This window comes from Vicugna pacos, chromosome 6 (assembly GCF_048564905.1).
Source record: "Vicugna pacos chromosome 6, VicPac4, whole genome shotgun sequence".
Classification (NCBI taxonomy): domain Eukaryota; kingdom Metazoa; phylum Chordata; class Mammalia; order Artiodactyla; family Camelidae; genus Vicugna; species Vicugna pacos.
Genome location: NC_132992.1, coordinates 62,249,968 through 62,277,701, shown reverse-complemented (window position 1 = coordinate 62,277,701; position 27,734 = coordinate 62,249,968). Strand labels below are relative to the sequence as shown.

The 27,734-nt window shown below is 37.2% G+C and overlaps 1 protein-coding gene across 7 annotated transcripts in view; it reads left to right on the top strand.

The window, feature by feature from the left end:
- Positions 1 to 24,696, top strand: part of KCNH5 (potassium voltage-gated channel subfamily H member 5) — a 333,981-nt gene extending 309,285 nt beyond the window's left edge. For all 7 annotated transcript variants that reach the window (XM_072963183.1, XM_072963182.1, XM_072963181.1 and 4 more), the window contains one exon: positions 22,797 to 24,696. In XM_072963183.1, coding sequence (XP_072819284.1) covers positions 22,797 to 23,744 — 948 coding nt within the window. In that variant the 3' untranslated portion in view covers positions 23,745 to 24,696. The remainder of the gene's footprint in view (positions 1 to 22,796) is intronic.
- The last annotated feature ends 3,038 nt before the right edge of the window (positions 24,697 to 27,734 follow it).

Here is a 27,734-nt window from a genome sequence, read left to right as displayed (position 1 = left end):
AAATATATGTAAATATATACCCACACACACATATATGTATAGATTATATACATAATAGCATAGTGACAATTATAATTGCTAATTGTATGTACAGTTATTTTTGTTATTAAATTATTACTATGATCATGGTAGCAACAATACTTGTCTGAATGGTAAGAAGCCTTAGCTGATGCATGAGGGAAACACCGTCTGTGAAATTGAGGAACCTCAGGCATCAAGTCCCTCTCTTCAGTTCAAGGGGTCTCTGGGGTACCTCATGTGATCCTAAGTAGTCTTGCCTCACTGTTCGTCACCGCCTGCTCTGCCCTATAATTGGGAGCACTGTCATTCCTGAGCCCACCCAAGTCACTTCTTAACTGCCTGCAGCCCCATCATTCTTGTCACCTCTTTATATCACCAACATTGATTTCATCAACTCTTTCTTTTGACCCTACAAGTCTTTGTGCTACAAAATCCTTCTCCCATTTTCCAAACTGAACATCATTAAGCTTTGTTTCCTGCAAGATCTCTAATAGGGTCTCAGGTGTAGGGATTGGATATCAGCTCTCACACATGTGGATGTGACACCTTCCTCGGTCTTGAGGCATATAAATCCAGCCGGGCCTGCCCCGAGGACTTGTCTGCACTTGTCTTGATTTCGAGTGAATACACAGTGGAGGCCTTACACTGGTACGTGGCTGCTGCATATAATACATCAATTTATCACTCAGAAAAATTTCCCTATAGTATATCAGAATAGTAATTTCTTCATGGGTATCCAAAATGTTTCAATACTCATTTCTTAAGTAGTGATATTGATGTTAAGGAGTAACAAAAGGCTTGCTATTATTAATAATGACTTAACTTATAAAAAATTATGTTAAACATTTGCTTTAATTTAGATAACTGCTATCCAGTATTAAAAGATGACCAAGTCATGTTCCCTGCCTTAGAGCACTTCAAGTTTAATGAGGGAGAGAGAGATGCTAAAAGATAATTTCAATATACTATTTTAAATTCTTGAGAGATTTTATGGTGTCCTGGCAGTCCAACTGTAGACACTTACCAGCAGGAGGACAGTGAGGAGGGCGTAATTAATGCCAGTAGAGGAGGAGCTGGGTAAATATGGGCAAGAGGAGGGGCTTCCTGGAAAGGAACAGTACTTAGGCTAAAACACTGACACCATCAAACAACGTGGTCAAGAGCACTTTGGCAAGAGTGACAGATTTCAAAAAGCATAGAGACATAAAACACTATGACTTGAACCAGAAACTATAAGCAGTTTGATATTAATAACACATAAAGCACGAGGCATGATAATTCCAGGTGCTGAGCTAAGGATCTAAGTAAGGGTCAAGGCAGGAAGAAGGCGCTTGTTTGCCTTTAAAGAGCTCCAGCTACACCCATTTAAGGCTTTTAAGCAGTGGAGTTCCATGGTCAGATTTTTCGTGTCAGAAATTTCTCTCTGGTGGAATGGTGAACAATAATTTTCAGTGACTCGTGACTGGAAGCTGATATGGTGGGGAGCAGGGAAGAGAGGCAGCTACGGTGACTCAGACGTCCTTTGAATAGACAGAGCCATGAGCCTAGAGGGAAACAGAGGTAGGAGCAGTTCTGAGGCACACACTGTAAGGATGACAGTACTGGCTGTGCTGTCCCAGAAGTGACATCGGAAGGGGTAGGGAGTTGTGTCTACCATGTGGATAGCGAGGTTTGGATCGTGTTGGATACCCTTAATGTCTTGACAGTGGAGGGCTTAACTTAGTAAACACATATAATGTTAAAAGGGCATTGGGCCCAGGACTGAACTGTGGTTTCTCTACATAAGGGTTAGTGCTATCCATGGGCTAGTTACAGCGCATTACCATCCGTTGACCCAATGAGATAGGAGAAAGGAGAGAGAAGAAAAGGAGAGAGAGAGAGGGGGGGACTTCATCAAGAAAGCTGCCTGACAGGAGCTGTGACCTTTAGCCAAGGAATTCAGGCAGGCCATAGGGACACTCCAAGAAGGAGCTGGGGTAATAAAAACCCCGATTCTAACTCTGCTTCCTTCATTAAATCTGCTTGTAGTGCTTCCCATCAGCCAAGCCCAGTTGGAAGCAAGGCAGAAAATAGGCCCATTGATGTGGTCACACAGGCAGTATGCAGTGCACAGAGAAGTGGAGAGTGGATCTGATCTGAAGGGGTAAATGGAATATATTTAGTTCAAAACTGGTTTGAGTAGAGCAGTAAGAAGATACAGTATTAGTTAAAGTAGCTGCAAAGTCAAAGGAAGGGGTTGAGTTTTGTGAAGATTTTCCCCACTGTACCAGGATGGGAGGGAGCTAAAAAGTTGAGGTTAAAAAGTCAATTAAAAAAAAAAAAGTTCATGCTATTAGAGCATGGAAAAATGGTATTGTTAGAAAAGTGTCACATGCTACAGCTACCTGACCCCAAATCTATACTTATTGTTTGGAATGTAATTATTTCACCCAACTTGGGAAAATGTGCCTTTGTAGTTTTACTCTACCAGCTTTTGACATGTGTATCCTTGTGTCAGGGATGAAATCTGCCCAGCAGTAAAGACAGATTTTAATTGTGTATAGTGGCATCCCTGTAGAAATTAAGATGTCTGTGAGTCTGTTACATTCTCAGATTCATTTAACAAATAAACATTTCCATGTTATTGTTCTTCATTAGATGTGGAGAGATGTTTCCTGATTCTGTTAGTGTTAAACAAGATAAAACAACTTAGAGAGATTTCCTTCCAAATAGTGAAGAGTAACAAAAGAAAAAAAGAGAAGGGGGATGTGTCTCGTAAATTGATTACCGTGCCATTGATTGTAGTAATTGATCCATGGTGGACATCACTGCTGTAAAGTTACTGATTTTGCTCTCTTGCAGCCATTCTCCCCGTAACTATCAAAGGAGGTAAGATAATCTTATCTGCGGGAATCACTAATTCTAAGGCAATGCTTGGAATTAAATAATGATACTCTAGCAGTTCTTTTGTTTTGGCTTTAATAAAATAAGGATAAGAAGATAGCGCTTTATCCACATATTTCTTGTTCTTGCATGCAATCCATTAAGTCCAAAAACTTATATTCTAATTTCAAACTATAAAAGTAGATTCCTAGAATAGCTTTGTATTCTTGCAAAGTCTGAAAAGAAAAAGTAAAAGCCTGGTTTGCATGTAAAATGTAGATTATTTTAACTTACTCTTTGACTTCAACGAAATAATGTTTATGTGACAGTATTTAAATAAAACTGAAAATTCACAGAAAATCTATTAGTTTCTTCATAAAGGAAATGCCAGCTACTAAAATCAGTAACCTCCCAAATTTCAGTATCTTCATAAAATGATAATTGTCCTTTATGTAACAATCCAAAGAAATGTTTGGTGGGCAGTCTTCCATTGGGTGAGTCAGGGACCCATAATTTCTCCATCTTTTGATTCCATCATCTTCTAGATGCACTTCCAGCTGACAGCAAAAGAGTGGATTCTGCAGGGAAATTATACTAGACTAGGCCTGGACATGATGCACATCATTTCTGCATATGTCATATGGCAAGAAAATGTCATCCAGCCTCGTGCAAGGGAAGAGGAGGAAACAGTTTGGTGATAAGTTAGTATCTGTCATAGAAACTGACTGTATGTCTTATCCATAGCAAGTCTCATCTAGGCCCTGTATTCGGTTCAAAGTTTGGGATCTCCAGGCAATATGTAGTCCTCTTTCTCAGGTTTGAAAGTTCAGAGTTTGTTTTGAGCCATGTTAAGGCTGAGGTGGCTGTTGGCTATCTAAGTGGAGTTTCTGAGTAAGTAGCTGGATATGTGTGGTATCATATGTTCCCATTTCCGCAGAACAGTCCTGATTGATGCCTGTTGTCTTGGAATAACTTGTTAGTTGAACCTCCTCTCTAAAAATGTATTTAGTTTAGATGATACATTCTATGGATATAAAAGCCTGAAGTTTAAGGAACTGACTGTGACTACAGAACAGTTTTAGTTACTTTTGGGGGGTATAGCTGTCATTTGAAATGAGGACCCTCAGGTACTCTGACATTTAGAAATTAGGAAGAAGAGGAGGATCCAGATAAGGTGACTAAGGCTGGTCACTGGCCAGTGGCTAGGAAGTGAACCAGGAGAGTGTGAAGTTCACATAGTCTGCAGAAAAAGTAGAAATGATGCCTGCTCTCATGGAACTCAGTCTTTTGAAAAAGAATGAAAAATTTTCTAAGTAAATTAAATTACATTTCTAGATTAACCTTTCATCTCTTTGTCCCAGGAAACTTTGACGCCAAGAATATAGAACAACTCACTGTTATTTTTTTTATTTTTTTAACTTTTTAAAATTGATTTATAATCATTTTACAATGTCGTGTCAAATTCCAGTGTAGAGCGCAATTTTTCAGTTATACATGAACATATATATATATATTCATTGTCACATTTTTTTTCTCTGTGAGCTAACATAAGATCTCGTATATATTTCCCTGTGCTATACAGTATAATCTTGTTTATCTAATCTACATTTTGAAATCCCAGTCTATCCCTTCCCACCCCCTGCCCCCTTGGCAACCACAAGTTTGTATTCTATGTCTATGAGTCTCTTTCTGTTTTGTATTCATGTTTTGTTTGTTTGTTTTTTAATATTCCACATATGAGCGATCTCATATGGTATTTTTCTTTCTCTTTCTGGCTTACTTCACTTAGAATGACGTTCTCCAGGATCACCCATGTTGCTGCAGATGGCGTTATGTTGTCGGTTTTTATGGCTGAATAGTATTCCATTGTATAAATATACCACCTGTTCTTTATCCAGTCATCTGTTGATGGACATTTAGGCTGTCTCCATGTCTTGGCTATTGTAAATAGCGCTGCTATGAACATTGGGGTGCAGGTGTCTTTTTGAAGTAGGGTTCATTCTGGATATATGCCCAGGAGCGGGATTCCTGGGTCATATGGTAAGTCTATTCCTAGTCTTTTGAGGAATCTCCATACTGTTTTCCACAGTGGCTGCACTAAACTGCATTCCCACCAGCAGTGTAGGAGGGTTCCCTTTTCTCCACAGCCTCTCCAGCATTTGTCATTTGTGGATTTTTGAATGATGGCCATTCTGACTGGTGTGAGGTGATACCTCATTGTAGTTTTGATTTGCATTTCTCTGATAATTAGTGATATTGAACATTTTTTTCATGTGCCTATTGATCATTTGCATTTCTTCTTTGGAGAATTGCTTGTTTAGGTCTTCTGCCCATTTTTGGATTGGGTTTTTTGGTTTTTTCTTTCTAAGTCATATGAGCTGCTTATGTATTCTAGAGATCAAGCCTTTGTTGATTTCATTTGCAAAAAGTTTCTTCCATTCCGTAGGTTGTCTTTTTGCTTTACTTATGGTTTCCTTTGCTGTGCAGAAGCTTGTAAGTTTCATTAGGTCCCATTTGTTTATTCTTGCTTTTATTTCTATTGCTTGGCTAGACTGTTCTAGGAGAACATTTTTGAGATGTGTCAGATAATGTTTTGCCTATATTTTCTTTTAGGAAGTTTATTGTATCTTGTCTTATGTTTAAGTCTTTGATCCATTTTGAGTTTATTTTTGTGTATGGCATGAGGGAGTGTTCTAGCTTTGCTGATTTACATGCTGCTGTCCAGTTTTCCCAACACCATTTGCTGAAGAGACTGTCTTTATTCCACTGTATATTCTTGCCTCCTTTGTCAAAGATTAGTTGACCAAAAGTTTGTGGGTTCATTTCTGGGCTCTCTATTCTGTTCCATTGGTCTAGATGTCTGTTTTTGTACTAATCGACATGTTACTATATACAGAAAACCCTAAAAGGTCCACACAAAAACTACTAGAGCTGATCAAAGAATTCAGCAAGGTAGCAGGTTACAAGATTAACGTTCAAAAATCAGTTGCATTTCTTTACACTAACGATAAATCAACAGAAAAAGAAAGTAAAGAAACAATCCCCTTTAAAATAGCACCCAAAGTAATAAAATACCTAGGAATAAATCTAACCAAGGAGGTGAAAGAATTATACACAGAAAACTATAAACCATTGATGAAGGAAATTAAAGAAGACTTTAAAAAATGGAAAGATATCCCATGCTCTTGGATTGGAAGAATCAATATTGTTAAAATGGTCACACTGCCCAAGGCAATCTACAGATTTAATGCAATCCCTATCCAATTACCCAGGACATATTTCACAGAACTAGAACAAATCATAGTAAAATTTATATAGAACCAGCAAAGACCTAGAATTGCCAAAGCATTACTGAAGAGAAAGAAAGAGGCTGGAAGGAAAACTCTCCCAGACTTCAAACAATATCTATATAGCTACAGTAATCAAGACAGCATGGTATTGGTACAAAAATAGACATATAGACCAATGGAACAGAACCAGTGTTCTTGAAATGCACCACTATCTTCATCTTCTGTACTGTTCTACCAGCCATGCCTCTCTGCCTACGCTTCCTTCCATCCCTTATACCTTTGGTGAATTCCTACTCATGATTCAGGACCCTCCTCAAAAGTTTGTGAAGCTTTCCCCAAATCCCCACACCAAGCAATATTAGTGACTTCACAGAATTGACTATCATTAGTCATTCCTTTCTCCCAAGATTCATCCCAGGTTATTTTATTCATCATTGTATCATCACCACCTGCCAGCCTATCACACACATGATAAGGACTCCTATCAATCTTTGATGAATTATAAGATACCCACTGCATTGTAGTAACATGCTAATGAAAGCGTCTACTCCTACTACACTGAGAATCCCTGGGGATGGGACAAAGCTCTTATTTATTACTCAAGTAAACTTTTAATTAATAAATAACTCATATATAGAAAAATGTATAGATGTATAAACCTTAAGTGTATGGCTTACTAGATTTTTACAAACTGGACACATTCACGTAACCAACACATAGCCTGAGAAAAAGAGTATGAAACATGTCAGAACATTTCTTGGTCTATTGTATTCATGACAACCCCACCCAAGATTTAACTACTCTCCTGATTTTTAATACTTAATTCATTTATTTGAATGAAATGTTCTTTAAATTCTACAGTACTTTACAATTTTTAAGAGTTTCACACACATGGTTTCATATAGTCCCATAATAACCCTTTTTTTCCCCCTACCCTTATATTGCCCCTCCTCTCTACCTTCTCCCCACTGGTAACCACTAACTTGTGCTGTATATCTATGAGTCTGCTTCTTTTTTGCATTATTCACTAGTTTGTTGTATTTTCTAGATTCTACATATAAGTGATATCATACAGTATTTGTCTTTTTCTGTCTGACTTACTTCACTTGGCATAATTCTCTCCAATCCATCCATGTTGCTGCAGGTGGCAAAATTTCATTCTTCTTATGGCTAAATAGTATTCCATTATATGTAATATATATGTATGTATGTGTATGTGTATACACACACACACACACACACACACACACACACACAGATGACATCTTTATCCATTCATCTGTTGATGGACACTTAGGTTACTTCCAGTCTTCCCATTGTAAATAATGCTGCTATGAGCATGGGGGTGCATGTATCTTTTCAAATTAGTGTTTTTGGGGTGTTTTGGATGTATACCAGAAGTGGAATTGCTGGGTCATATTGCAGTTCTATTTTTAGTTTTTTTAAGAAACATCCACATGGTTTTCCACCGTGGCTGCACAAACTTACATTCCCATCAACAGTGCACAAGGGTTCCTTTTACTCCACAGCCTTACCAACATTTGTTATTTCTAGTCTTTTTGATGATAGCCATTCTGACAGGTGTGAGGAGATATCTCAATGTAGTTTTAGTTTTCATTTCCCTGATGATTAGCAACGTTGAGTATCTTTTATGTGCCTGTTGGCCATCTGCCTTGCCTCTTTAATAAAATGTGTATTTAGTTCTTCTGCCTATTTTTAACCAGTTTTTTTTTTTTGGTGTTGAGTTGTATGAGCTGTTTATATATGTTGGCTATTAACCCCTTATCAGTCATATCATTTGCAAGTATCTTCTCCCGTTTAGTAAGTTGTCTTTTTGTTTTATTTATGATTTCCTTTGCTATTCAAAAGCTTTTAACTTTAATTAGGTCCCATTTGTTTATTTTTGCTTTTATTCCCTTTGCTTTAGGAGACAGATCCAAAAAAATTATTGCTGTGATTTATGTAAAAGAGCTTGCTGCCTGTGTTTTCTTCTAGGAGTTTTATAGTATCCAGTTCTTTAATCGATTTTGAGTTCATTTTTGTATATGGTATTAGAGAATGTTCTAAATTCATTCTTTTACATGTAGCTGTCCAGTTTTCCCAGCACCACTTATAGAAAAGACTGTCTTTTCACCATTTTATATTCTTGCCTCCTTTGTCATAGGTTAATTGACTGTAAGTGCATGGGTTTATTTCTGGGCTGTCTATCCTGTTTCATTGATCTGTGTGTCTGTTTTTGTACCAGTACCATACTGTCTTGATTATTGTGGCTTTGTAGTATAGTCTGAGGTCAGGGAGCATGATTTCTCCAGCTCTACTATTCTTTCTCAAGATTGTTCCAGCTATTCAGGGTCTTTCGTGTTTCCATACGTATTTTAAAATTGTTTGTTATAGTTCTGTGAAAAATACCATTGATACTTTGATAGGGATTGCATTGAGTCTGTAGATTGTCAATTATTAATTCTTCCAATCCAAGAACTTAATATATCTTTCTATCTGTTCGTATTATTTCAATTTCTTTCATCAATGTCTTATAATTTGCCAAGTATAGGTCTTTTACCTCTTTAGGTAAGTTTATTTCTAGGTATTTTATTTTTTCTGATGCTATGGTAAATGGGATTGTTTCATTAATTTCTCTTTCTGATAGTTTGTTGCAACAGATTTATGTGCATTAATTTTGTATCCTGCAACTTTACTGAATTCATTGGTCAGCTCTAGTAGTTTTCTGGTGGCAAATTTAGGATTTTCTATGTATATTATTTTTGTATGTATACTATCATGTCATCTGCAAACAGTGACAGTTTTACTTCTTTCCAATTTGGATTCCTTTATTTCTCTTTCTTGTCTGATTACTGTGGCTAGAACTTCCAATACTATATTGAATAAAAATGGCAGGAGTGGACATCCTTGTCTTGTTCCTGATTAGACAAAATGCCGTTGGTTTTTCACCATTGAGTATGATGTTAGCTGTGGGTTTGTCATAGATAGTCTTTATTATGTTAAGGTACGTTGTGGAGCCCTATGCCCACTTTCTGGAGATTTTTTTTTTCGTAAATGAATGTTGAACTTTATCAGAAGCTTTATCTGCATCTCTTGAGATGATCTTGTGTTTTTTATCCTTCAGTTTGTTAATGTGGCATGTCACATTCATTGCTCAGCAGATATTTAAAAAATCCTTGCATCCCTCTGATAAATCCCACTTGATCATAGTGTATGATCCTTTTGATGTATTATTGGATTAATTTGCTAATATTTTGTTGTGGATTTTTGCATCTGTGTTCATCAGTGATAACTGGCCTATAGTTTTCTTTTTTTGTGATATCTTTGGTTTTGGTATCAGGGTGATACTGACCTCATAGCATGAGTTCTGAAGCTTTTCTTCCTCTGCAATTTTTTGGAATGGTTTGAGAAGGATAGGTGTCAACTCTTCTCTAAATGTTTTGTAGAATTCACTTGTGAACCCATCTGGTCCTGAACTTTTATTTGTTGGGAGTTTTTAAATTTCTGATTCAATTTCATTACTGATAATTGGTCTATTAATATTTTCTATTTCTTCCAGGTTCAGTCTTGGGAGATTGTACTTTTCTAAGAACTTGTCCATTTTTTCTAGATTGTCCACTTTATTGACATAGTTGTTCATAGTAATTTCTTATGATATCTGTTTCTGTGGTATCAATTGTAACTTTTCAAATTAAATCTCAAGATTTCTGACTTTTAACGCTTTAGATTAGTTTCAAGTCTTTAGGATTTTTAGAGTTATATAAGTGGAATTACACCTCATGTACTCATTTGTATCTGGCTTCTTTTACTCAGTATTGTTTTGTAGAAGTCATTCATGTTGCCTATAGTTGTGGCTCATTACTATTCATTGTAGAGTTTTCTACTAAATGGATATACTTGAACTTATCAATTTTAGTCTTGATGGACATTTGGGCTTCCAGTTGGGACCATGAACTGTACTGCTGTGACCATCCTTGTGCATGCCTTTTTATTTGCATTTATACACTTCTTTTTGGAGGAGGTATACTTAGGAGTGGAATTTCTGAGTCTAGAGTATGTTTATCTTTAGCTTTAGTTGACAATCATCAAGCAATTTTTACAAATGATTGTATGAATTTGTACACCTAACAGGAGTTTATGAGAATTCAGTTTTGCTGCATCCTCACCAACACTTGTTATTTTCTTTCTCATTTTAGCCATTCTGGTGAGTGTGTAATTTATAGTTTTAAATTGCATTGCTTTGATGCCTGTTTAAGATGAGCACTGTTCCGTATAATTTATAGCCACTTATGTAACTTTTTTGATAAAATGCTCATTTTTCTATTGGAGTTGTCAGTCTTTATTCTTAATGATTTGTTACAATTCTTTATATATTCTGCATATGAGTCATGTATTGGGTATAAGTGTTGAATTTGTCTCCTTTCATTCTGTCTTTTGATTCTCTTTATGGTATTTCTCAAAGAACAAAAAGCTTTAATGTTAATATAGTTAGTTTCACTTATTCTTTTTTGCCCTTTATAATTCCTACTTTTTGTTTCCAGTTTAGGAAATCTTTTCTTATCCCAAGGTATTAAAGATTTCCTCCTCTATTTTATTTTAATAGCTTTATGGTTTTTGCTCTCCTCATTTGAATCTGCAGTCTATTTTGAGTTGATTTTTGTGTATAATGTGAAATAAAGGGAAAGATATATATTTTTCAGATATTCAGTCTATCATATACCCATATTGAAAAGATCATTTTCCCCAGCATACTGCACTATTACCTTCATCATAATTTAGTTTCCAAATATGTATGAGTCTATTCTCTTCATTTGCTCATTTGTCTATTCATGTGCTGCTATAGACTGAATAATTGTGTTCCCTCAAAGTTAATATGTTGAAACTTAATCCCCAATATGATGGTATTTGAAAGAGAGGCCTTTGGAAAGTCATTAAGTCATGTGGGTGGAGCCCCTGTGAATGGGATAAGAGCCCTCGTAAAGAGGCCCCAGAGAGCTTCCTTCCCTCTTCAGTGAAAAGAAAAACCTTATGAACCAGGAAGTGGGCCCTCACCAGATACCAAATCTGCCAACATCTTGATCTTGGACTTCCCAGCCTTCAGAACTGTGAGAAATAAATTTCTGATGTCTATAAGCCACCTAGTCTATGATATGCTATTACGGAGGCCTGAACGGAATAAGATATGTGCTGTACCACACTCTCTTAATTACTATAGTTTTTAATAGGAAAATATGGGCAGTATAAGTTATCTAGTATATTTCCTTTCAATTAATATTGCTCTGGCTATTGTGTGCATTTTACATTTCCATATAAGTTGTAGGATTAGCTTATTAATTTCCTCAATATCTCCTGCTAAAGACTTTGATTTGGATTATAATAAATCTGTGAATCAAGGGAAGAATTTCTTCCATCTTAACAATAGTTAGTGTTCCAAATCATACACATGATATATCCCTGCATTTATTCAAGTCACTTATTTTTGTATTCTCTGTGTATAGTATGTGCCTAGAACTCAGCTGACCCTCAATATATAAACTTTCGTATACCCTCTCCTTCCACTCTTACATCTTCAATCAACTGTGGTCTCTCATAATTTCCCCTTTTATACCATGTGATCCTCAACTAAAAATACTCTGTTTTCTTCTCAGAGGTTATCTTTCACTCACATCCAAAACTCTTTGAAGTATCAACTGGGCTATATAATCTGTGCTTTCTAAGAAATCAGGGCACAGACTCTTCTCAGGTTACCTACATTACATTACCTATGTTAGTAGGAGATGGTATGTCCAATCTCAATAATATATGGAATATGAGGGTCTTCCACCAAAGGATAGCACAACCAGCTAATAATAAACAGAATATAATAGTGAGAGATCTGTGTTGACTGTTTGGAAGTATCTCTTCCAAACAGAATAAATCACACTTTAATTAACAAATATTAGATTTGGTACCAATATATAAATATATTTATATAGGAAGCTTCAAGTGGAGTTATCATATATTCTAATGCTCTCTAATACTTATAGATAATTTTTCACAGTTTGTACCCTGGTAATGTAGAGATCTCTTTAACCAGTCTTTCCAATGATGACAGCTCAGACTTCCATGGGCCTCTGCTGACTTCTCTGTGTATTAATAGGCATATATGTTGGTGGGCCAGTGTACTGGCATATCTCAATCATTCAATCAACAAACAGCTCTATTCTTTTTAAAACTGTAGGTTCCAACTCCTGACAATTGCAGCACTGAAAAAACAGCCATGTAACTTTTCATACTCCTCTTTGACTAGAATAACTAATTACAGTTCAGCACTGTAGGGACAAAGTTATTAGCTAATACCCAACTCTAGACACTGCGATTCAATTACTGGCCCGCAATGTTTAGAAGCACAAGCCTTGGCAATTAGCAGCAAATTCTCATCTTCTCTCAACACAGCATGTGAGCAGTTGCCTCCGGAAGAAGCAGAATCATAACACAAATAAAAGCAGCACATGCATGAATCCTAGGTCTGTTAATTGTTTCTGAGGGCCGCAGCAGCCTCCTCAGGGCAGGGTTTGATGCAAGGAATTTTGACACTTCGAGAATGGGGCAAGTGTGCTATCTCTTAGCAAAAAGTTATGTTAGGAATAATTTAAAGAGGTTTTTTTTCTTGTTGTTATTGTTGTTTTGTTTTGTTTTGTTTTTGTTTTTAGAATCAAGCCACCAGGTGTTTATTTTCGTGCTATAGACAGAGTTCCCAATTACTTGTCATTTTCTTACATAATACATGAGATACAGAGAACCTGAAATTTGTTTGGTGAAAGATCAACTGTGGAGTCTACTAAATGCCAGTGAGATAATAAGCCGGACTTAGCCACTGAAACAAAGACTAACAGCAACACAGTCCACTAGGAGAGTAATTTCAGAACCATGAAAAGTCTTCTGATGGTGCGTTTTCTTGGGACAGTCTGGCTTCACAGTTAAGCTTCACTCGGGCATGAGGGCCAGACGCCATTCTAGTTTCTTTGTGCCTTTTCTGGCATAGAGCCCAGATCTGTCTCACCAGGAGGCCTCTGTCAGAAAGTAGGCTCAGCCAGCGTCCCCGAAGGGTGTGAATGCAAGTTGGCAGCAGCCTTGAGGGCTGGTGCTTTGCTGAAGGGAAAGGTGCGGAGGGGAGGCCACTCTGCCCTAGAGTTTCCCTTGCTGGGGTGCGAAGGCCAGTGCTGCACGGAGTGGGTCTGTCTGCTCAGGTCTACTCGTAGTTCTCAGTTGCTTCAAGGTATCACACAAGGAGTCTGCTGATGCAAGTGTGTGGGAAGAGGGAGAAAAGAGAAGGGCAGCACAGGTTTGAATCATCAGAGGACGAAGCTTTGTCTTATTTCAAAGTGGTTTGTTTGTTTTACCATCAGGTAGTGATCTTTTATTTCGTATATTTGAAGATAAAGCTGAAAAGAACAAAGTCCAGCACTGTCACCACTGTTTAAATAAAAAAACAAAGCCCAGAAAGATTATGGGACTTGCGCACAAGGTCACATAGCTAATTAGATGCCTGGCTAGGACTGGAACTCCAGTCTCCAAATGACTCCATCATTTCTCTTTCCACTAGACCCCCTAAACATAAGTCTCCTGCAAAGGAAGTTTTCAAGTTGGAAGGGGGATTAATCACCAATTCTGTTCCTAGTAGCCTTTGACTAAATGAAACATAAAACAGTGTATGTTTATGGTACACTACTCTCTGTGAAAGGCAGAGAAAGACTGTCTCCTTTGCATTATCTCAATGTATTGAACAAATTCTTCAAATCCCCTGTGTATCTAATTTTGCATTTATGGGAAGTTCAGAAATCCAAGGGGTAAATGAAAGAGGAGAGATTTCTACACCAGAATTTGGTTGTTTTGCAATCAGCAAATACTTTATATCGATTCCATTCTAGATTCACATGGGTGAACATGTAACATACTCATGCCATGCGTTAGATTTAACATAAGCAATTGATGTCTGTTTGACGTGGAATGGCTACATCATTCTGATAAAATAGAGAATTCTTTACTTTAAATAGATCTTTAAGCGCATCTGATGTTTAGAAGGGCTTACTGTCTTGGTCAAGTTTGTACAGGTAAACAGTATCAGAGGTAGTACACGAACCCTTGCCTCCTGACTCTCAGAGATATTGTTTAAAAAAATTTTTTTGCAGCACAGTCTTAATCTAGAAATAAGAGATGCCAATAGGGGAAATGAAGAGTGGACTTAGAAACCAGAAAAAGTGAGTTCTGAATTCAGCTGTGAATGATTGGCCCTCTATCCGAGCTAATCACTTGACTCTCCTGAGTTTCAGCAGCCAAATTCCACAAAACAAAGAAATACCCAAGAATAATTTTATTTTATGTAAATTTGAGTCCAACTGTAAAAGATTGAAACAGTAATATATCGTCTAGACTAGAAACACATTTGTAAATCTTTCTAGAAAGTTATACTCCAATAGAGGTAATCATTTACCTATTTAATCTGTATTTCCCCAAAGTGAAGAGTTTATGTGTGTGTTATTAACTGAAAGCTGCATCCTTCTTTTAGAAATCAAATGCAGAAAGTAACACATATTTAAACAAAAGTAGTAGAGCTGCTTTTCCAGACAAAAGCCATAGAAATTTTCTTTCATTATGAAAATATTTCTTAAGGTATTATAACTGCCTTTGCTCAGTAATTTTCTCCCTGAGGCACAGTAATTATCTTACAAGGCAAAAGCTAAAGCCACGTATTAGATGTGTTCCTGGAGACAAAGGAATCGTATCAAATGAGATCTAGCAGGGTAATATAGCTGAGAGTGCACTGTGAACTACAAAACAGAACTATGCATAGCATTAGGAACGTCAGCATGGAAGAGTGGCAGGAACACTGGAGTTGGCGTTAGGAGATAGATCTCAGTCTCAGCTTGGCCGTTTACTAGCTGCATGAGTTTAGGCAAGTCACATAACTTCTCTGACCTTCTTCTGTTAAATAGGGAATGATAATTGCCCTGCCTGATATTTAGAGTTGTGAACGGTGGAGGGGAGATGAGGTAACATTTGCTAAAGTGTGTTAAAAAATGCATCACATATGACAAATGCTAAACAATGTTATTTTCTAATTACGTACTGAAGAGTCCCATTACACGTTCCCATGAATGCATCTCCTTCTGTGTGTTAAACTTCCAGCCTAGAGTCATGAGTTTTGGTATACGCTGTTATAAAAGTGCTTCCGCCCCTTTTATCATTGAATTTCCTTCTCTCCAGGCCTTCAATCCTTTGGATCCTTTGTAGTTCTCCTAAATTTAGATCAGGCATTCTTAAGTCAAAGTTGTCTTGTTTTTGAGTCCAATAGAACCGGGTTGGAAACCCTGCTTTGTCACTCATTAGCTGTATAGACTTGGAGAAGAGTTTTAAATCTCTTGAAGCCTCATTTTTTAATCTGTAAAATGGATTATTGTGAAATTAAAATGAGCAAATAATCCATGGGGAATAACTTGGTACAATTCCCCTAAACCTGGTATTTTTATTGCAGTAATTCCAAGGTGAAAACATACGGGATCAGTCACTACAGTCACTACTGTGACCAGAATAATTTTGTCCTCAAAACAGTGTGGTCTAATGGCTCACTTGTGGGTCTCGGGCAATAAATAGTAGGGGCTGATTCTATATTCACAGCAGAGCATAATGGTGATGGTTTTTCTTTATCATTTTTTTTCCTTTGAACTTGAGTGTGCTACAGTTCTATGCTAAGAACTTAGAAATAAAATAATTTTGTTCTTCTGAATTTTCAAATGCTAACTAATAGATGGCAATTGCCATTCCACTGGGCATTGGCATAAATTGATACCAACAGTGAGATCCTGACAATTAATTCTAAAAATGTGGCATTAACTTAGCAGGAATGAAAATAAGTAAGGACATTGGTATTTGACACTTGAAAAGATGGAGACAGATGTTTTCCAGTGACAAAACCTGGTAAAGTGGGCTACCTGAGATTGCCTTCCAATGCTGTAGCTCTTTTGGAACAGATTGGAAAGCAGAATATTAGTAGTGAGTTGGGGGTTGTGTCTAGTTACATTTAGCAAGGCATGAGAAGAAAGAGGTGATCACAGGCAAGATTCGGCTGGCCCGTAAGCAAATATGGAAAGAAATTGAGAGCAGGAAAAGTGGAAATAAGACTGAAAAGTCATTGTACCAAAAAAAAAAATCTATTGAGGCTGAGTTTTGTGGCAAAGATCAGATGATATATGTGACCTCCCACGAAGCCTGATGCCCTCAGTTTTGCTTCCATCCTGGAGAGAAAGAGACAGAGACCGAGAGGCAAGGTGCCAAGAAAGCAAAGGATGAAACCAGGCTTGAGAATTATATCTAGGGAAGAATTTTTTTTTTTTTTTGCGGTTGTAGGAGCATGGAATTGACTATCAACAGATCAGAAACTTACTGAATTCTTTTTTTTTTTAGAGAATTGTATTGCCAAAGAAACCATAAACTTGGCCTTAAAAAATGACTTCGGTATGTGAGCCCAAACCCAAATCTTAAGCCCCCAAATTTGCACAAACAAGAAGCCAAGGAAGCTCTGCAGCCCTGAAACAGGACAAATTCTCCAATCCCCATATTAGGTTTGAACTATGGAGAAATATGGACAAAGAAGAACCTCCAAAGAGATGGACTCAGGAGCACAGAGAGGAATGGATGGGAGAGCTCATCCCAGACAGGCTGAGAGAGGAGCTTACCCCGCTGCTGGGGCGCAGGGCCTCACACGTGTTTATATTTGTGAACATGCTGCTGTTCTAGCGCCATTTGTTGAAAAGCTCCATCTTTCCTCACTGAATTCCCTTGGCACCCTTGTCATCAAGCAGATTGACCCTAAATGCTGGGGTTTATTTTTGGACTCGTAGGGTGATTCCATTGCTGTATGTGTCTGTTGTTACGCCAGTACCACAGTGTCTTGATTACTATAGCTTTATAATAAGTTTTAAAACTGGGAAGTAGGAATCCTCCAGTTACATCCTTATTTTTTTAATGTTGTTTTGGCTATTCTACGTCCCTTGCATTTCCACTTGAATTTTAGGGTCCACTTGTCAATTGCTGAAAATTGAATTTTGATAGGAATTGAATTAAATCTACAAGTCAATTTGAGGAATGCTGTCATGTTAACACTATTAAGTCTTCCAATCCACAAATATGAAATGTCTTTCTGTTTTGTTTAGGTCTTCTTTAATTTATTTGAGCAGTATTTTGTAGTTTTGTGTAGAAGTCCTGCACTTCTCTTGTTAAGTTTTTTCCGAAGTATTCTATTCTCTTTGATATGACTGCTAATGACATTATTTCCTCAGTTTTATTTTCAGATGGCTCATTAATAGTGTATAGAAATACAACTGATTTTTATATTGATTCCATATCCTGCATTCTTGCTGAACTTCTTTATTAGCTCTAATAGTAATTTTTTTTTGAGGGATTTTTGTGCACAAGTGTATGTGTGGATTCCTTAGGATTTTCTATATACCTAATCATGTCCTCTCCAAATGCAGTTACTTTTAATTCTTCCATTTCATTCTGGATGTATTTTATTTCATTTTCTTGATAATTTTCCTGGCTAGACGTTCAGCACAGTGATGAATAGAAGTGGCAAGATGGTACATGCTTGTCTCTTTCCTGAACTCAGGGGAGACCTTTCAGTATTTTACCATTCAGCATGCTATTAGCGGCCCTGAATTTTTAGGTTGTATTTGGCCCTGCATATTGTGGAGCTGGTTCTGCCTCATGAAGAAGAGCACAGTTAAGCCGAGGATTAGAGAATAAGTAGGGGCTCCCCACCAGGTGAGGAGGAGGAGAGAGAACAACATGTACAGTATCACAGATCGATTCTGGATTCCAGAGAAATTCAGTGTGGCTGGTTGTGGGAAGGCCAAGTGAGAGTGAGGAGAACAGATGGGTGAGGCAGGTTGAACCGAACCACTGCGGGCTTGCTGACTTTATAAAAGAGCTTTGATTTTACTCTGTGATTTTTTTTTTAACCTGGGACACTCTCATATTTGATACGTAACAGCAAAGAATGGTATGAAGGGAAATGAGGCTAGAAATTGAGGCAGGGAGGACAAATCATGGGTTACTGCAGCATTTGAGACAGTGAATCTAGCTTTCTAGCTGTCTAGCTTTGCCTTCGAATAGCTATATTCTTGATTTTGAAGACTTCAATTTCCTTCTTTTATTAAAAAACTTAAGTAATAAAAACATGTATTGAACAACTGTATTTCAGAGTTATACTAATGTCAGTAATGGAGTTTACAGTCTATGTTTTGATCCCTATGGAAAAAAAAACTTACATTTATGATAGCCTGGAGAATTAAGATGGATGATCTTCTTACATGGTAAAGAAAAATGGGGCCTAGAACATTTCATTAGTAAATTCGATAATTGTATCAGTAATTTTAGAACATTCTGCATCTGCACCCTTATTCACATCAGGCACCTCCCAATACATTAACAAAGTCAAAAGATATTCCTTTCTCACTTCCTTCCTTCCTTTTTCCTTTCTACTCACCTTCCTTCCTTCCTTTTTCTTTACATTAATCAATTATTAATTCCTCGAAGTTTATTTAGGACCTAAGAGGCTAAACTAGATCTACAACACATCTCTTGCCCTTGAAGAGCCTGCAGATCTGAGCGGCTGAAACGAAGCAAGGCAGCCATATCTGGCAACAGAGTGTGATGCCTCCTTGTTCCCCTTCAGGCATGCATCGAAATTTGTTGACTGGCCCTCTGCCACAGGTCTGTCACTGTGGCCTTTGTTAAGAGAAGTTCATAACCTCTGATATAAACATGGTGGTGTTTAATAAGCACTGCTTTGTTGTATTAGTTCAGTTTGGAATGGTTTGAAAGGACTAGAGTTAGAATTCGTGACTAAGTTTATAGAAACAGTAAAAAGAACCAAAGAACCAAACCAACCAGATCCTAAAGAGTCAGATAACTCAAGCTGCTGCTTGATCACATAAAGCTATAAACTCCATGTCAATTCTGTAGGCTCGCAAATCTGGGAAGTGATGGGCTGCTTCAGAGCACGCACCTCTAGCCTCCAAATTACATAACACTAAATCCATGTCATTAAATAAATTATTCTAACCCTTTTTTTCCCCCTTGCCTTTATTGGATTTCAAAGTTCAGTACACATTCAAATTATTCAATTTTGATATCCCTTTTATGATCAAATGTCCTACTTCTGAAATGGAAAGCTCAGTTGGCCATGTTCCCTGTTAAGTTTAAGAAGCTTTTATCATTTAAATAAATTAAACCTTCCAGCATGGGCTCCGCAGTACATAATGAAGCAAGGAGAAGAAAAGCTTAAGTGAAATAAACCTCTTTGCTGATAGAAACAGCACAGGCTATTGGGCATCCTACCAATAAATGTGTGGCTAGGCTCATGGCCTGATTCATGATTTTTCTTTTTTAATTATGCCCTTAGTTTTTTGGTGTTCATCAGCGATTTGATTTGCCATTGGGCAAAAGATTGACCCAGAATGCATCAAGTGTAAGAGGTTCTGTATTATTAACACTGAGAAAAAACCAAATGTTGCATTTTTAAAAGCTGATTTCTTTTAACACCAGGTTGATAATCATGGGTCTGTATTTTTTTCCTTTATACAGTTTAATTCACATAAGTTGATCTTCTTTCAACTTCACGCAGATCCTTTAACATTTTCTAAAGTGATTTTGGGGGGATTTTGTTTTCTAATCTTTGTCTTCGAGAGAGAAATCATCATCATTTCCGTGTTATATAATTAAGTAGAATTAATCTATATAGTTTATGTATTGAATTCTTGAATTAGCAGAAAATGCTTTACTTTCTGTATGACACATTGCCAATATAAGAATCAATTGGACTATGAAAATTTTTACTGTTTGAAGATTCTTTCAATTGCCAAAAAGTAGCATGTAGGTCTTTTTGACTAAAATAAAAATACACTATTTTTGAAGGCTTAACTAATAAGTAAAAGGTATCAATCTTTCCAGTCCGTATTAAGTTGAACCATTTTATTATACCTGAATAAAAAGTTAAAGCTATAAAGCACTTCTTAGAAGAAAAGATTCAGCATATTTTGTTTGAGAATATTTATATTTGTAATGGTAATGTAGAATAATTTTCACGCTATTTTTTATGATGAAATGTAGTCTCAGTAACAAAAATACATTGTTATTAAATTTAGAGTTTAGGGTCATAAAGTTATCTTCAAGACTATGAGGAGGCTTGAAGGCTTGTTACATTTAATGTTTTTGAAATACAGTGAGTTACTTACATTAGGCATTCCTGTTGCTTTATTTTCTTATTTGTTACATAATGCATCTCTAACTTAAGACAGAACAAAAAGCTGTCGTGCTTTCACGTAAGACATAGACCAGCCAGGTATGGCATCTCAGTAGATTATTAGCCTTTAAACCTTGTAAATATGATAAAGTCAGCTCTTCATTTTGTTTTGTTTGTTTTGTTTCTTTGTTTTTAATTTCAGGGCCAATATTCTCTTTCCTTGCATTAAGAAAGCTTTGCTTTGTCATCAGCTAGAAAATGAGTTCTTACTGGATATTATTCTATTACAACTGAAGGATTCTGATTCAAGTTCTTTACAGTTTGATTTGTGAATCAAAGATCTGAACCTGATGCTACTCACAGGCATTTGTTAATTCTCCACTTGTCCAGCAAGCACAGAGCTTCGGTTGTTTGTTCAACTTGCTTCAACTTGCTTGTTCAGTTGTTTGTTCAAGGCTGTATCTTTCCAAGGCTAAGTAGCTACCTTTGAAAAAACAAACAAGGTCAGAGTTGAGTGGGAAGGAGGGTGCGGCCATTTACATCAGTCCCCTCAGGTGGGTTCCTGGAATCAAGTAAGTGGCTTTCTAATGAAACGGGATGATAGAAGAAGAGAGTATCTGTGTTTTTTCCATGTTTGGATTTGTCTGGTCCCAAAGAGTGTTAATATCTTGAAGGTTTAGCACAAGCCTCGTTTACTTAGGAAGCATAAGAAACATGTCAACACTTCGAGAGACTTCTAATTAAACTGCTGGAGCTTTGATGTCGGCCTTAGAGGTTAGTAGCACATTTTTAAAAAGATCCAATTTCATGTGCCAGTGGAGAAGGAAAACTATGCTCGTCTTTATAGACAGTTGCTGAGTTTAGAGAATATTTATTTTAAAATACAAATTATTACCACTTGATAAGTAATATTTAGTGCATCAATCTCAATTTAGAAAGTGTGCTCTTCGATGGAGCATTGCTTCTCCCTGACATGTGTAAACAGTGATTACCGTCAGTATTGGTCTCCAGTATAAGATCAATGAGTATATGTTTTCCCTGGAAGCTGCTGAATCTTGAAGAGGTGATGGAAATGCTTTCAAACAAAAAGTGTTTATGAGAATTCAAGGGAGACAACAAACATATTTTGAGTGTCTATTATGTGCTCAGGACCATGTACTTTGTTTGTACTTCTAATCTAACCAACAACTTAATGAGAAAGGGTAACGGAGGTAAGTAATTTTACTAGCATCATAAAATTGTTGGATTCTGAAACCACGTTAATGTAACTCCCTTTTGAGTATCTGCAGTTATTTTGTTCTTAACGAGACTCTGAGCAAAAATCTCATGCTTACCAAATTCAATTCTAACTCGAAAAAATGGTCATTTCTTACATAGTCAACCTTTCTTATTTATCTTGATGGAATTGTAACTTTTTCCCAATACGATTTTCAAAATGTATTTTTAGTAAAATTGATGCTTACTTATTTGTGGATCCTCATCTAACACTCCATATACTATGTATTTAATTTTATATTTGAATTTTAAAGAATATTGGAATTTGAAAAGTCCAGCTTCCTACCCAGTGAAAGTATTACACAGACAACAAGCTTACTTTGGTCTGAATATTTTAGTAGTATGAGTTTCATGACTTTTCAAGGCAGTTTATTCAGTTAATAGGTAGCAGTTTGAAATGAAGTTTGTGTGCTGACTTGGTATTTATCTTCCAGAGACTTCTGTGTATAGATCCTTGTTCTGCCCTCTGAAGTCATGTAAATAAATTTAATCCCTGCTCTCACCAAACCCAGGTGCTCTGTTGGTAAACTGTCTAACTTTTCAGTGATTTTATAGCCCAGAACTCTTACTATTTGACCACTAAACAGAGGATGACATTAAAAATGGGTTTGGATCATAGTTATATGATTCAAAAGAAAATCTTATAAAGAATAGTGATGCCTTGCTTAAGAGATAAATATGTTTTCTTATACACGTATGTATACACACCTGTACATATACTAACACATATGTATATCTTTACCTATTTGTATATTTTCTATGAAATGGGAACAGCAACAAGAAAGTAAATACCTCTATTCGGTTGTCTCTTTACTACACACCCCCTGTGATACACACCAGGGTAGAACCAAGTAAACTAAGCAGGCTTTGTCAGCATTTCTGCATTGGACGTTAAGGACATTGTATCTGTTAACTGGCACTGGAGTATTTTTTCCCTTTGGAAACAGTCTTACTCTTCTGCAGGGGTTTCCTTTGTGAAACAAAGTACATCTGGAATCTTGTCACACAACTATAAGGTCATCTGTTTTTATAATCACGTTTTGAACTTCTCTCCCCCTCCACAGATCATTTTCCGCAAAATCAGTGATGTGAAGAAAGAAGAGGAGGAGCGCCTCAGGCAGAAGAATGAGGTCACCCTCAGCATCCCTGTGGACCACCCGGTCAGGAAGCTCTTCCAGAAGTTCAAGCAGCAGAAAGAGCTGCGGAATCAGGGGTCAACACAGAGTGACCCTGAGCGGAACCAGCTGCAGGTGGAGAGCCGCTCTTTGCAGAACGGAGCCTCCATCACCGGTACCAGTGTGGTCACCGTGTCACAGATCACACCCATTCAGACATCTCTGGCCTACGTGAAAACCAGCGAGTCCCTCAAGCAAAACAACCGCGATGCCATGGAGCTCAAGCCCAGTGGCGGTGCTGACCCCAAATGTCTCAAAGTCAGCAGCCCCATAAGAATGAAGAATGGAAACGGGAGAGGGTGGCTGCGACTCAAGAATAACATGGGAGCCCATGAGGAGAAAAAGGAAGACTGGAATAACGTCACCAAAGCCGAGTCGATGGGGCTGCTGTCCGAGGACCCCAAGGGCAGCGATTCAGAGAACAGCGTGACCAAAAACCCGCTGAGGAAAACAGACTCTTGTGACAGTGGCATTACAAAAAGTGACCTTCGTTTGGATAAGGCTGGAGAGGCGCGAAGCCCGCTGGAGCACAGCCCCATCCAGGCTGATGCCAAGCACCCCTTTTATCCCATCCCCGAGCAAGCCTTACAGACCACGCTGCAGGAAGTCAAACTCGAACTCAAAGAGGACATCCAGCTGCTCAGCTGCAGAATGACTGCCCTGGAGAAGCAGGTGGCAGAAATTTTAAAAATACTCTCAGAAAAAAGCATGCCCCAGACCTCTTCTCCCAAATCCCAAATGCCGCTCCAAGTACCTCCCCAAATACCATGTCAGGATATTTTTAGCGTTTCAAGGCCTGAGTCACCTGAATCAGACAAAGATGAAATTCACTTTTAATATACATATATACATATATATTTGTTAATATATTAAAAACGGTATATACATCTATATACATATGTGTGTATATACAGTATATACATATATATATATATATATATATATTTTCACTTGCTTTCAATATGATGAACACTATGGATTTTGATATGTAAATATTGCATGTCCAGCTGGATTCTGGCCTGCCAAAGAAGATAATTATTAAGAACCTAGATATTGCTTGTATATTATGCAGTTGACTGCATGCACACTTCACATTGGTTTATAATCTCTATTCTATAATTTTAAAAAGTATGACTTCTGTTAACCAAGGCAATGTAATAGTTAAAGAATCAGGGTCCAACCTGCCAATGTTGCCATGACAAATCTGATCTCAGGCTGAGTATATTGAAGCTGTCATTTCCTCACTGTTCTGTTAAGTTAAAACTATAAATTAATGCCAAGGAAGCATTCAACCTTTTAAACTGTTAGTGCCATTTTGTGATCTCTTTCCATAGGATATTTTTCCGTAACTTAGTGTTAGGTTATTTTCCCCAACAGGCAGTGTGTGCTCCATTTAAAGGACTGTTTTGTTGCCTCTGTCAGATAGCAGTGTGGGATATCGAGAACTAATTGCTGTGGGGTTCGTGCATGAATTGCATTTTCGCTCAACTATACCTCTCCTTTTTTAACATTATACTTAGATAGTAATCATTAACTCTTCTGTAAGGATATCCCTACTCCCTCCGTCTTGGAGACTGGCCACCATCTTGTAAGCTGATTTTATCAACCCCATAAATACTGAACTATTAATGTAGTGTATATTATTATAGAAATACTGCACCACAGGGTAAAAGGGTGTCTTAACAATTCATGTTAGAGATGCTGATTTTCCAAAGGTGATGAATGTTCTAAATTTGTGTTTTTTAGACTTGTTCAAGGGTGAAGTTGAAAGGCGCTTAGCAAAGAAACAAGCAAACAAAAAAAATTTAAGTAATCATTTAAAACATTTAACTATAATGATATAAAATAAAACAGAATGTAAACAGAGAAGTTCTTATAGTATATCTGTGACTTAGAAAGAATGAAACACAGGTACGGAATTGTTCACACCTGATTCTTACTGCTTATAGAGGTAACGCGTGAAATGTGGTTTAAACAAACTAAAAAGTAGATGTTAAGTTGCTCAACTCAGATAACCGCTTTTGTATACTTTTATTCTGGTTACAATTTTCTAAAGCTTTTTGCACACAGTTCTACTGCTGGACTTCTGCTGGGCTGAGACAATAGACTGCTGCAGCTCAGGCAGATCCACTTGTGAAAGGAGGGTACTGAAGACGGAATTCCAGAGTCTTTTGGGCCACAAATCCTCTTCTTAGAAAGTGCCTATTATCAACTAAAAAAAAAAAGTAAACAAGGTTGTGTATAGCTAGGCCTTTAAATCCATTGAGAATAAAATGCACATTCATGAGTAAGAACCCAGAAAAAAATTTATTTCTTTTAACTAAAGTTTATGAAGTTGATCAGAAAGGCATACTTTTAAATTGGTACGTGCATGACATTTCATAGTGGGAGCAGGGCAGTTAATGTTTGCATCAAGTTGAAAGTATATAGCAGCCATTTGTATATTATTGGACCACCTGTACATAGATGTTAACAACATACACAAGATGACAGAAAGTCAAAGGAGATACTTTGATGTATTGTACCCGTTTGTATGAGCTTTTTAAACTATCTCCAAGCATCCCCAAACAAAGCCACCAGAACCGAAAGACAAGTTACCACAATCAGACTGGAGAAGTGCAAAACAGAATGATTTATAAAAACAGTTGCTATTTTACAATTTCTATTAGCGCTTCTTCACATGCCCACAAGATGTGCCTCTTGAATTCAGGAGTCTCAGAACAGATGTTATGTGCCACGGGTTCCATTTTCCTTTCTTTGTGCCCATAACTCCTGTGACTCGTCATGGCAGTTTTCAGGGAAGCAAGTCTCCATGCTGTGCTACAGTATCTACCTACCTTAGGCACAAGGCAGCGAGGTAACCACAGTGTAAGGAATCAGCCTTGAAGTTGGGACTCCGTTGCTTTTGTGGTGAGGATCGTACCTTTCTCTTGACCTCTGACATTTATTGAATTTCAGGGTATTTTCTATTTAACCATGTATGAAGCAAGCTTGACTAAGCTTTTAAAAGTGAGTGAGTGGTAAAAATAATCTGAGCACAGACATGGTCTATTTAACTTTAGCCGCATGCTTCAAAAATAACTGTCGGTGTGAGGGTCTAAGGGTGACCGTGAAACAGCAGGACAATTTGAAGTTGCAATCCACGCCTTTGCTTTTTAGCGTTGCTAATATTTCCTGTGTTCTGACATTGACTCAGAGCTTCATCTAATTGACCTACCAGGTTATTGATCATATATATGGGAAAGGAACATATGGTTTTGAACTGCTTCCGGTTGTCACTAAGGAGGGAAAAGTATCTGTTGCTTGTTTATGGTGCAGTTATCACAGTATTCTTCTCCAGCCACCTCTGTTCCTGTGTGCATGATATGATGAGGTGCTGAATGCACTCTGCTGTTTTCAGCAGGAATGCATGTGTTCAGCAAACACTGTATATAGAGTAGTCTTTTAGGTTCCCAGATGCCACAACTCTTACCAGTTGAACTTACACAGATTTGAATGAAGGGTGACCACTTGCTTGAATACATGCAGTAATGATACAGCCACATTCTGTGTTGCCTCAACCAGCATAAAGACAGTCAATTCTCTCTGAGGGGACCAGATGACTGCATGTTTTATTCTTACACAGTATAGATGCTCTCAGTGCATCCAGAATAAAATATTTATTATTATCTTTCTGAACAATGTAATAATAGGAGTAAATAGGTATGTGTTTAAAATTTGAACATTTTCCAAAGCAACTTACACACCTTTGATATGTTTCTATGGTAACATGTAAGTTTAGATGCTGGACCCTGGACAGGTGGTTGTAATGCGATAGCAGAAATCAAACAGAAACGGAAATGTGAGCTGAGTATCACAACAGCAAGTTTCGTCAGGCTGTGTTAGGACATGATTGCACTAAATGTGACCTAGTAGACAGAGGAGCTTATGATAAACAGCAAATAGGAACGCAAAGGGCAGATGACAGTGCCGAAGCTGCTAGTGTCCCACATTGACATAAATAGTCCTTGGAATGGTTCCAGGCATAGACGTTGAAAAGAGACACATACCTCGTTGTTAAAATGGAAAACTTATTATGACACTGGTTTCATCTCACATTAAGTATGGAAGTACAAATGTCCCAAGTATTCAGTTTAAAAAAATTATATAGATCAGAGCAAGAGAATTAGAAAGTTTGGGGTTCTGATTTCTCCTAAGAATAGATGTCTGCTCCTGGAGTACCCAGCACTTTAATGGGAATATTAATTATGACCACTAACTAACATGCCATTTTGAAAATTAATCTTCTAGGAGCCCCTCAAAAAAAACCACAACTTTCCTTCCTTAAATTTAAGGAAATTTTGTTGACTTTTGAGATCTGACCCATTTACTGTTCTATTTCAAATAACTAAATTCTTTTAGGAAACTTTTTTTTTTAATTTGTCCTCAGAGCAATGACTGTTTTTGAAGTGTGCAGTGGCTGATGCTAGTGAAATTATTTGTCATATTCCTAATGAATTCTACAATCTTCTATAATTTTTATCTTTTAAGCTACTTTGTCTCTTTTCCAAAATTTTATGTAGGTAATGAGAAAATTTGTCTAGGATGTACATGTCATACATGGATAGCTCTAAAATATGAATATTTTGTCATTATGTCAATGTTGTATTTCATATTTTGTTCCGTAGAAGAGTATTTCTCTTGTGGTCTTGCTGGAAAGGGAGAGGAGAAGGCATAATTTTTTGGAAAACTAGGATCCAGCCCCTAGGATGAATATCTGAGCTCTGTCTTGGGTTCTGCATCTAGCTTTGCACAATCACAGTGTAACTCTGGGCAAGTTAACTGTTT